Consider the following 11,170-nt stretch of genomic DNA (forward strand, 5'->3'; position numbering starts at 1 on the left):
CCCCTGGAAATGGAAGGCGCCCCCTGGTGGGACCTGGGTGCCCAGAGGAGCTGGAGGACTCGGCGAGTGGTGCGCTGTCATGGGCGGGCACTGAGTGACAGGGACCCTAAGGAACTCAGCTTCTGCGAGGCAGGGGAACAGACATGGCTAGACTGTGCGCACAGACATACCCAGTCACCTGGAATCAGATCACCGCCCGGGATCTTTTTTAAAAAGTGGAATTGGGGGGAAAAAAAAAGTGGAATTGGTCCAATGTACAAATGGACTTTACCTTTCCCTGTGACCGCCCGTGGCTGGCACCAGCGTGCCCAGGTCTGCGGTCCCAGGACTGCTGGCCAAAGGAGGTCCGTGCTGCTCCCAAGGCCCGCGCACATGGGAGCAGAATCAAAATCGGCCTTCAAACTGGGCATGGGGTGCCCAGGGGTGCCTCCTCCTAAAAAGGATTTGGGAAATAAACGCAGTTGGAGTCAAACTCCTCTCCTTGGGTGGATCAAGGGAGGCAGACCTCTGGCCAGTCCCTGATGGAGAAATCCCGAGGGTCGAAAGCCGTGTGTCTGGACATGTCAAGTTACTTTACGAAGACCTTAGTTTCTCCATCTTTCTAGCAAAGGAGTTATACACCTGAATTTGGAGATCTGCTTCAGTGAGACATAGTATCCCTGGACCATGATCATGGCCTGTGGGAACAGCCCCATAGGCCTTGCCTGGTCTCTCATACCCCTGCAGACATGTACCTCCAGACATGTCTCCAAACCTGGCTTCCCGTTCCTTTTCCTCTGGGACTATTTCAAGCCTCCTTGTAAGGTGCAGGCCCCAGCTCATCTGTGAACAACATCTGCCTCTAGGGGTCTTGGCTTTGACTGTTTGGGGAACAAAGATGTATGGGTGTTTTACTGAGTCTCAGTTTCTTCGTTTTACTAAATCTTTGGATAGGATGCGGGATGAAGCCTCTGTTGCCACAATTACCATGAGGCAGCCCTACCTTCAAGGAGGTCTCTAGGTTGAACCACTCCTAGGGTGCTGGGCCTCACCTGGTGATGCTAGGACCCTCTGGACTGGTGGTGTAGAAGCTGAGGACAATTATTCTATACATCATTTTTAAAAATGCCTTCCAGGTGAAAGTTGTTGCAGTCGATGCAGAGTTGAATGTTTTCTATGAGGACAGTGTACATTTTGACAGAGACCTTCCAGAATTTGGGTATGTACCTGGTGTGCATGTGTGTGTGTGTTGGGGGGGTTGGTTTGGGGTCCTCCCATAACCTTTTACATTCACAAACCACAGTGTTCTGGCTTCACCAAACTATAGGAGCGCTGCTCTTGGTAGACCTCTCAACATCTTTTTCCTGTACTTGGAGTCTCCCCCATCCCTTACTGGTTCCATTCATTCATTCACATGTAGTACATATCAGTTAAGACCAATTTGTGCCAGGCACCTGGTAGGCACTGGGTGAACCAAGAAGAGAAGTTGTCCTTGCCCTTCCAGAGCGTCCCACTGAGCAGGGAAAGTGATGTCAACCAAAGAATCTCACAAAGGAGTGTTCATTATAAACTCTGAGAAGACCTCTGAAGGAAAGGAACTTACTTCTCCAGGTGCTTAATAAAGGAATGTGACCCAGACTTGGAAGGGAGAGCCCGGGAGGAAATAGTGCTTAAGCTAAGATCTGAATGAATGAAGTTAGCCAAGTGATAGAAGTCAGCCAGGTGATGGAAGAGCATTCCAGGTGGAAGGAACAGAGTGTGCAAAGGCCCTGAAAGAGCACGGTTTACTCATGGAATCGAAGAAAGCCATTGTGGCTAGGAGGGGAGAGAGGGACGCAGAGTCTGGGCAGAGCCTTATAGACTGTGGCATGGAGTTCGTCTTTCTTACACAAGCTATGGTCAGCCATTGAAAGGCCATAATGGGTAGGGGTGAGGTGTGACAGGTTGTACTTGTGTTTTGAAAGATCTTTCTTGGTGCAATGGGAGAGCAGATGGGGGTGGCCAGAGTAGGTGTGGGGAAACCTTTGAAGAGTCTCTTGTTTGTTTTTGTACGTCATCAGGTAAGAAATAATGAATTTGAGCGAGGTGGGTAGTAAAATTGATAGGTCCTGGTACAGAATCAAACGTGAGGTGTGAGGGTGAAGTTTCTGGCTGGCCTTTGGAGTGGATGGTGGACTGCGGAAAAGAATGGGCTTTGGAGAGAACGATCATGAGTTCAGTTGTTGTATTAGTCTGCTAGGGCTTGCCATAATGAATACCACAGACTGAGTGACTTAAACAGCAGAAATTTATTTTCTCACAGTTTTAGAGGTTTGAAGTCTAAGATCAAAGTTCTGGGAGGGCTGGTTTCCTCTGTGGCCCCTCTGGCTTGCAGATGGCCATCCTCTTGCTGCCTCTTCACATGGTGGTTGCTCTGTGCAGAAGGATTATATAACTTGATCATGAATTTCTAGTTCTAGAAATATCAGAAGATACATGCTTATTGTTTAAGCCATCTAGTTTGTGATATTTTGTTATGGCTGCCTGAGCAAACAAATACAATGTATACGTTTTTGTGTGGACATGTGTTTTCGTTTCTTTTGGGTATATTCCTAGAAGTGGAATTTTTAGATCATATGATTAGCTCCGTGTTCAACATTTTGGGGAACTGCCAAACTGTTTTCCAAAGTGGTTGTACCGTTTTCCATTTCTACCAGTGGTGTATGAGGGTTCTAATTTCTCCACATCCTTGCTGACATTTACTAGTGACTGTCTTCTTGATTATGGATTATAGCCATCCTAATGGGTGTTAAATTCTCTCTCACCAGAGTTTGATTTGCATTTCTCTGATGACTAATGATGAATATCTTTGCCATTTGTGTGTCATCTTTGGAGAAATGTCTATTTAGATCCTTTGCCTATTTTTAAACTGCATTATCTGTCTTTTATTATTGAGTTGTAAAGCTGCTTTATATATTCTGAATACAAGTTCCTTGTCAGACATATGATTTCAAAACCTTTTCCCATTCTGTGGGTTGTCTTTTCGCTTTCTTGATGATCCTTTGAAATAAGATTTTCACTTTTGATTATGTCTAATTTTTTTTTTCTTTTGTTGTTTGTGCTCTGATACAGTATTTGTTAGGTCTCAGTGTCAATTTTATATTTACTTCATAAAAATAATTGGAAAATATTTCCTTCTTTTTAGGTGCTCTGGAACAATTTAAATAGTATTAGAAATATTTGCTCTTTAGGTTCGGTAGAATTTTTCTGTGAAACCATTTGAGCCTGGAGCTTCTAGGGGTTTGGGATGGCCCTGGTTTTCCTTTTTAGCTGGAATTGCCATTTTTAAGTTGTTAAGTACATGGCAGAATATCTGGTTGCAACTTTCATCTGTTTTGTGAAAACAACATTGTTTTGGGGTTATTGTTGTTGTTTTTTTGGTCTACAGTAAAATTTTGATGCTCTCTTTCACCTATTCTTAATAGTGTCTTTTAAAAAATATCTGGTTCTCCACCACCTCATATCCCATCTAGCAGATGTGGTTTGGATATTTATTTATTTATTTATTTATTTAATAGAGATGAGGTCTTGCTATGTTGCCCAGGCTGGTCTTAAATTCCTGGCTTCAAGCCATCCTCCTGCCTCAGTATCTCAAAGTACTGGGATTACAGGCATGAGCTATTGTGCCTGGCTAAAATATCAGTATTACTGAGTATAATTTATGTACAAAAAAACCCCACATTCTATTAGAAATGTATAATTCAATGTGTTTTCACAGGTATAGGCCTATACCTGTGAAACTACTACCATAGTCAAGACACAAAATGTTTACATCACCCCCAGAACATTCCTTGTGCTCTTTTTTCCCCACTGTACTTAGGCAACCACTGATCTGCTTTTCTCACTCTAGATAAATTTGCATTTTCTAGTCTGTTTATGTGAATGGAGTCATATGATATGTACTCCTTTGTGTCTGGCTTCCATCACTCGGCATAATCATTTGCGATGTGTTGGTGAACACATTAATAGTTCATGTTTGGCTGGGCTCAGTAACTCAGCCTGTAATCCCAGCACTTTGGGAGGCCAAGGCGAGTGGATTACATGAGCCCATGGGTTCAAGATCAGCCCAGGCAACTCGGAGAGACCTCATCTCTACAATAAATCAAAAATTAACCAGACGTGGTAGCACGCACCTGTGGTTCTGGTTGCTTGGAAGGCTGAGGTGGAAGGATCGCCAGAGCTCAGCAGGTCGATGCTGGGGTGGCTGTGAGCATGCCACTGCACTCCAGCCTGGGTGACAGAGAGAGACTCCAACTCAAAAAAAAAAATCATGCTTTTTATTGCTCTGTAATACTGCATCATATATGTACCACAATGTATCTGTTCACCTGTTGAGGGACACCTGGGTTGATTCTAGTCTGTTATCACGAATAAGGCTGGCATTAACATTTTTGTACAAATCTTTGTATTGACTTTCATTTATCTTGGTTAGATATTTAGGAATAGAATGGCTGGATCACACGGTTACCTAATAGTGTCTTGGTGTAGATTCTGAGCCTAGCTGTCTATCTATAGTTGAAAGGGCTAGATTTTTTTCAAATCAGCTCTTTGCATGAGGGTCTTGTAGGGGTGAGGAGGGCAGGGAGCAGGTTCCAGGTAGCCTTCCAGGGCTTGCAGTTCAAGGGCTCCCTGGTCTGTTGCAATCGCCGAGAACTTTCTGTGGATGCAACACCACTGGGTGGCCTCTCTTTCTCCACCTATCCAAACTTGGACTTTCCCAGGGCTTTCAATCCAACCCTGCCGCCCCCAGTTCCTTCATGACCACTGTACCAGGTGACACCTTACCTACCTTCCAGGGTGAGCCCTCATATCTAGAAGGCTTATTTAGAAGGGACTTTCCAAGATTGCCTTCTCTGGGCCACTTCGAGCAATTTCCATGCCTTCTCTTTCCATCTTAGCCACCCTTGTGCCTATTCAGTCTACAGTTCCCACTTGAGGTTGGGGAGAGGTTCTTCTTCAGCTGGAGGTATCCAAGATCCAGCTACCACAAGGTCCTCACCACCTTTGCAATGCTTGGTCTGCTCTGAGCTTTTTCCCACATTCTCTTTTGTTCTTGCAGGACTCAGGGTGGTGTTCATGTGCACAAGGATGGACTGACAGTCACTTCTCCTGTCCTGATGTGGGTCCAGGTAAGTGCAGGGATTCCTGTTCTCCTTCTGTCCACAACCTGTCTTACTGGCAGACTTGGTGCTTTGCTAGGAAGCCCAAAGGTGGCAGCTCATGAAAGCATCTGTTGAGACTAGTCCTCATGGGAAAATGGAGTCCACTTGGTTCCTGGGGCTAGGCTCAGCCTCAGCTGGGTCAGTATGCCCAGGCTTTTGTCCAGTAACCAATTCAAGGGTCAGTGACAAGAGGTCCCAGTGATACTGAAGGTCTCTGATAGGCCACTGCCTTCACTTGGGGAAGTGATCAGGGCATGAGAGAGCCAGGCTTGGGGTTGGAACCAGGATGATTTCTGATCCTGAGCAGCCATGCCCTACTTTCTGCCTATGTTTTGACAAGTAGGGCTGGATTTGGCAGCCACAGCCAGGACTGAAAGGAACCCTCCCAGCATAGGCTAGGGATGGTGCAGTCAGATAAAGGCTGGAGGGGCTTCTCTGCTCTCAAGGAAAATACATGTTGAACTGAACCTCTAATTCCTGCTGTGAAATCTTAGGAGGGGTTAGTGTCAAGCTGTCAAGCTCTGCTGGGTACCACCATTCATCCCACTCATGGGGTCTTGTTAACGTGAAGAGTCCAGCCAGATGGTAGAGGGTGAAATGACAACTTGGGACAAATCACCTTTATCCCTACCACTCCCTCCAACTATGGGCTCCTGGGCATAGAGTCCAGGTCTGGAGCCCCGCTCCTATGGGAGCCCTCAACTTTACTCTTTGCTTTTCTTTTGCAGTAAAGTCAGATCACTAACATGGTAGATTGAAAATGCCAAAATTTGAGCTGTCTTGTTTTTGCTCTTCCTGAGCGCTTGGAGGTTACAAATTGGAGAAGCAAAATTTAAGGATTGATGGTTTATTATTCCATTTATTTTAAAATATTCTTAGCATAGTTGGCCTTTTTATCTGAGATGCCTACATGTTAAATTAAATTAATGTATTCTAGGGTTTACAAATCCCAAGTCAACAGATCCTTCACTATCCCAGAACCTTCCGCTGTAAGGGCAGCACTGTGTTTCAATTCTGAGGCTCGTGTGTTTGGCTGATTCAGTGGATCAATATAATCATGGGTGATCTGTTTTTCTTCGTAGGCTCTGGATGTCATCTTAGAGAAGATGAAAGCTTCTGGCTTTGACTTCTCTCAAGTCTTAGCCTTGTCCGGGGCAGGCCAGGTTCGTTCGCAGCAGCCTCTGTCTGACAAGGGAGGGTGGCTGTCTTGGACAATGGTGTGGGTGTCAAGGTGACAGCTCCCCTTGAAGGGAAGGTGCTCATTCTTGAGAGCCACTGCACACATTTAATTGTTAGTAAAAATCCCTGTATCTGTTTTACCTTGGAGACTGTATAACTTGTCTCCTTGCAGAAAGATCTGAGATAGGGCTTTTGATTAAATATTACACAAACTGGGATGCTTGGTGAGAGAACTGAATTGAGGTTCCTTAAAGGGGATGGAGGAAGCATTTGACATAAATTTATTATGACTGCTTGGAGGCACCAAAATTGCTTTTCTGTGTTCCGGAAGTAAGAGCAAAGTCAGAAATGATACTAATAATGTTAGTAATGTTAGTAGTAGAAAGAGTAGTCATCGTAATATCAAAAACATTGACCATGCCCTTAGTGTACACCAGACAAAACGCTGAGGGCTTCACATACTTTATCCAACTGAGTCCTTATAGCAATTCTGCAGGGCAGTTTTGTGGAGTGGTTAGCACAAGAGCTCTGGGCATGCTACCTGGGTTGAATGCTCTGCCTTCTGGTGCCTCCGTATCCTCATCTGTTGTAGGGTCATGTGAGAGTTAAATACATAGAACAGTGCTTTGGACAGAATAAACCTTATTGAAGTTTTGGCTACTGTTCTTCTTATCATTGATGTTTACACAAGGCATAGAGAGGTGATGTCACTAGCCCAAGACCCCAGAGCTGCTAGGGAGGGAAGTCAGGACCTGAGAGTCCATCTTATCCTCTGCTGGGCTGTTCTGCGATCACTTTGCTCCATGCTGGACAACCATGTTTTCACATCTTCACTAGAAAACACTGACTCACTTTTTTGAAGATGCCTGTTCTCCAAGTGATCTCACAGAAATGTATTGCTCTGGTTCTTGTTAAACTAAGCAGAGATTCCCTGAGTGAGCTTGTCCACTTCTCTCACTGAACCCCAGGGCTGGTCACTCATCTCCCTCCTAGACATCCCCTGCTCCATCTCACAAAGGCCTCAAACTTAGCCCGTTTCAGACTGAGTGCTCTGTCTTTCCCTAGGCTACCTCCTTGGGTTCCCCTTCTTGGAGAATTCTCCCATCCACCTAGGGCACAACTCAAATGTCATGCCTGACTCCTCCATCTTCCCATCCACACCCTGGACTCCTCACATCCTGCCCCTTCTCGAGCACTGCCTCAGTTGCCCCAGACCAAGTGCCTGCCGTTCTTCTCTGGGCCTCTGCTTTATCCTCCCTGCCTCCAGCCTGCCTTCTCCATGACTCCCACAAGCCATGAAGTCATACATTCAGCCCTAACCACATCACTCGCCTGCTAATCCACCACCTCCAAGATAAACCCCAAACTCCTGAGCATGGGTTTCAGGCCCTCAGTGCTCAAGCTGCCACCTCTCCCTCCAGCTCCTCAACACCCCCCCCATCCCAGCCTCAAGCACAGTGCTTAGAATGCCACTCTCCCCTGGATCTGCTGGGCTGTCCCTCACCTGTGGCTACTCTCTGCAAGGAGCACCCAACTCTGGGACCCTTTCCTGATATCACATCCACTTCCACCCATCTACACCCCCAGCTGGATAGGTGCCTCCTCTCTGTTCCCACAGCCCTGTCACTGCAGCTCCATAGGATTTTATAATTGTACATTTGTGTCTTTTCTCCTGACTCAACTCCAATAGTCTGAAAAATAAGGGACAATAGTATCTTCCTATTCATCTGTCCCAAGCCTATCATGATCTATGTACTCAATAAATGTTTGTTTGATTAAATGAATGAATGGGTTGAATGAATAGGTGGATGAATTTCAGATAATATTATAAGCAATACAGTTTTACCAAAGGCACCAAAATCTAGACCACTGCCAGTTGTGGTGGCTCATGCCTGTAATCCCAGTGCTTTGGGAGGCAGAGGTGAGAGGATTGCCTGAGCCCAGGGGTTCAAGACCAAACCGGACAACTTGATGAGATCTTATGTCTAAAATAAATTTTAAAGTTAGCCAGGCATGGTGGCACATGCCTGTAGACCTAGTTACTTGGAAGACTGAGGCAGAAGGATCACCTGAGCCCAGCAGATAGAGGCTGCGGTGGCTGTGAGCATGCCGCTGCATTCCAGCCTGGGTAGCAGTGTAAGACTCCGACTCAAAAAAAAGTGTAGACCAATAATTCTTTCTTGGGTGCTTCCTACAAGTCTGAGTGTTAACAGGGCAGAGTTTCTCCCCATTTTATTGAAATGGAAACTGACTCTAATAAAGATGATTAGCTCTGTGGCTAAGAGGTGGCAGGGCAGGCTTGGAACCCAGTTCTTTGGCATGCGGTCTGGGGTCTTTCCATGTCTCCAGGAGGCTGTGACACTGGTGTATGGCCACATGAACATGTGCTTGGGTTTCCCCTCGACAGCAACATGGAAGTATATACTGGAAGGCTGGGGCCGGACGGGCACTGATGAGCCTATCACCAGCCCTCCCGCTACGCCAGCAGCTGCAGGTAACTGTGACCATGTTGTGTGAGCCTGAGAAACTTCTGCAAAGTTGGGAGAAGGGCCCCAAGCCCTGTGGGCCCTGAAGGTGGGGTTTCTGTGCATTGTCAAGAGCATAAGAAGGTGGCTTCGTCAATTGTCCTGTGAGCGTGGTCTGCTCTGTCTCCCTGTGATAGAGTACCTCGTGTCTGGACAGAGGGGCAGGTATTTACTGCTCTCATCACACGAGTTAGGTCATGCCCTACCCTCGGCCGCCCCACCAACTTCCCCACCCCCACCCCCGTGCTTGGTGCTTGATGCCTCCTGGTGAGGCTGCTGAGAGGCAGGGGCCCTGGCTTCTCTTTCCCTCCTGGATTCCAAATGCCTGGCACAACCCACACCCTGCCGCAGCTGTAGCCCTCCCTGCTCATTTATTTCAGTGTTGGCTATGTTCCAGGCACCCTCACCGTAGGAGCCTTCAACCACAGGCTTTTGGGGAGAGAGCCCACTGGGCCAGGTCAAGGTTGAAGCCTGAAGGACTTGCCCATGGGTCTCCAAGGTCACCTTGAGAGAGGTGCCGCACCTACTGTGATGGGCGGTGTGACTGCCGGCTCTGGGGCAACTCTCGTAGTCCGTGGATGGAGCTCAAGACTGTGCCTTTGCCACTCTTCCCAGGCCTGTTTCTCCATCAGTGACTGCCCGGTGTGGATGGACTTCAGCACCACAGACCAGTGCCGCCAACTGGAGGCTGCCGTGGGCGGGAATCAGGCTCTCAGCCGCCTCACCGGGTCCCGTGCCTATGAGGTAGGCAGTGCTTGAGATGGGCTGGGCTGGTTCTGGTTTCAGGCTCTGGTGCATTCTTCCTGGGTGTCCACAAGGACGTAACTGGTGACCTGCCTCTGTGGGGATCACATGAGGTCATGGGAGGTCTGCTCCGTGGAACTAGGACCTGGCATTCTAGCTCCTGGGTCCTGATCCAGGCTGCCCGCTGCTCTGTGTGCCTGTGGAGCAAGGGCAGGCCTCCTTTTGGGTGTTCAGGTCAGGCTGGGTATGCATACAACTGTGCTCCTCACATGGCACTGCTGTGCATAGGGACAAGGATGGCACCTCAGTCTCATCTTCTGTAACCTGGGAACAACAGGACTTACGTTTTGGGTAGATTTGAAGTTGAAAGGAGTCAGTGCATATAAGGCACTTAGTGCAGTACCTGGTAAAGAAAAAAGAAAGAAAGAAAGCGTGCCTCTGTCTACTGGCTTCAGCCACAGTCCCAGCAGTGGCTATGATTGGCCCAACTTGGGTCACATGACCTCACTGGTGTAGAATATTTGGGGAGAGGGCCAGTTCTACTTAGGCCACCTGAAATAAGAGAATGTGAATGGGAAATATCTGAGTCCACTGTTCTGATATCTTGGTCAGAGCAGTCATCTTGGCCTGGCATGGTGGCTCATGTGTGTAATCCTAGCACTTAGGGAGGCCGAGGCAGGAGGATTGCTTGAGCCCAAGAGTTTGAGACCAGCCTGGGTGACATAGTGAAACCTTGTCTCTACAAAAAATTTAAAAATTAAAAACATTAACCGTGTGTCATGGCACCCCTGTAGTCCCAGCTACCAGGGAGGCTGAAGCATAAAGATCGCCTGAGTCTAGGAGGTTTATGCTGCAGTGAGCTGTGGTTGTGCCACTGCACTTCAACCTGGGTGGGAGTGAGACTCTGACTCAAAAAAACCCAAAACAACAACAACAAAAAATAAGCATTGTATTGTGTAAAGAGCAAGGGTCATTCACACAGTGTTGTCCTGTCTTGGCATGGGAGAGGTCCTCCAGGAAGGCCCAGAAGTTACTCACTCCCATGTCCTGTGGGTACAGAGTGATTGTTTACTGCCTGAGTATTTGATTACCAAGAATATTTTAAGGATTCAAAGACTAAAAGCACTTTGGGTTTCAGCAGATATCAAGCATTTCCAGATTTGGGGCTTACTTTAAAAATATTTGTTTATTTATTAACGATAGGATCTCACTAAGTCTACCAGGCTGGATTTGAACGCCTGGCTTCAGGCAATCCTCCCATTTCAACCCCCAACCCCCAAGTCTCTGGGATTATAAGTACACACAGTGTGCCTGGCTGGGCTTGCTTTTAAAAGCTTTTGTTGTACCAACTACTATCCAGAGCATGTTACATTAAACTCACTTTATGAGCTGATTATTTATTCTGTGTAGAATTTGGGTTTCCAAGATTGTATGCTTCTTTTCCAGCGTTTTACAGGAAACCAAATTGCAAAGATTTACCAGCAGAACCCCGAGGCCTACTCACACACGGAGGTTGGTCCTGTTTGATTGAAAATCACAGCT

General features: G+C 47.0%; 1 protein-coding gene across 1 annotated transcript in view; it reads left to right on the top strand.

Moving 5' to 3' along the window:
- The window catches only part of XYLB (xylulokinase), a 55,380-nt gene that overhangs the window by 11,691 nt on the left and 32,519 nt on the right, over positions 1-11,170 (top strand). The window contains exons 3-8 of the mRNA XM_021717711.1: positions 1,068-1,198; positions 5,078-5,147; positions 6,263-6,343; positions 8,767-8,853; positions 9,500-9,628; positions 11,075-11,140. Of these exons, the coding sequence (XP_021573386.1) occupies positions 1,068-1,198; positions 5,078-5,147; positions 6,263-6,343; positions 8,767-8,853; positions 9,500-9,628; positions 11,075-11,140 (564 nt within the window). The remainder of the gene's footprint in view (positions 1-1,067; positions 1,199-5,077; positions 5,148-6,262; positions 6,344-8,766; positions 8,854-9,499; positions 9,629-11,074; positions 11,141-11,170) is intronic.

The sequence above is a fragment of the Carlito syrichta genome, unplaced genomic scaffold (genome assembly GCF_000164805.1).
Source record: "Carlito syrichta isolate Samal-C Ts95f unplaced genomic scaffold, Tarsius_syrichta-2.0.1 Scaffold310396, whole genome shotgun sequence".
Taxonomy (NCBI): Eukaryota; Metazoa; Chordata; class Mammalia; order Primates; family Tarsiidae; genus Carlito; species Carlito syrichta.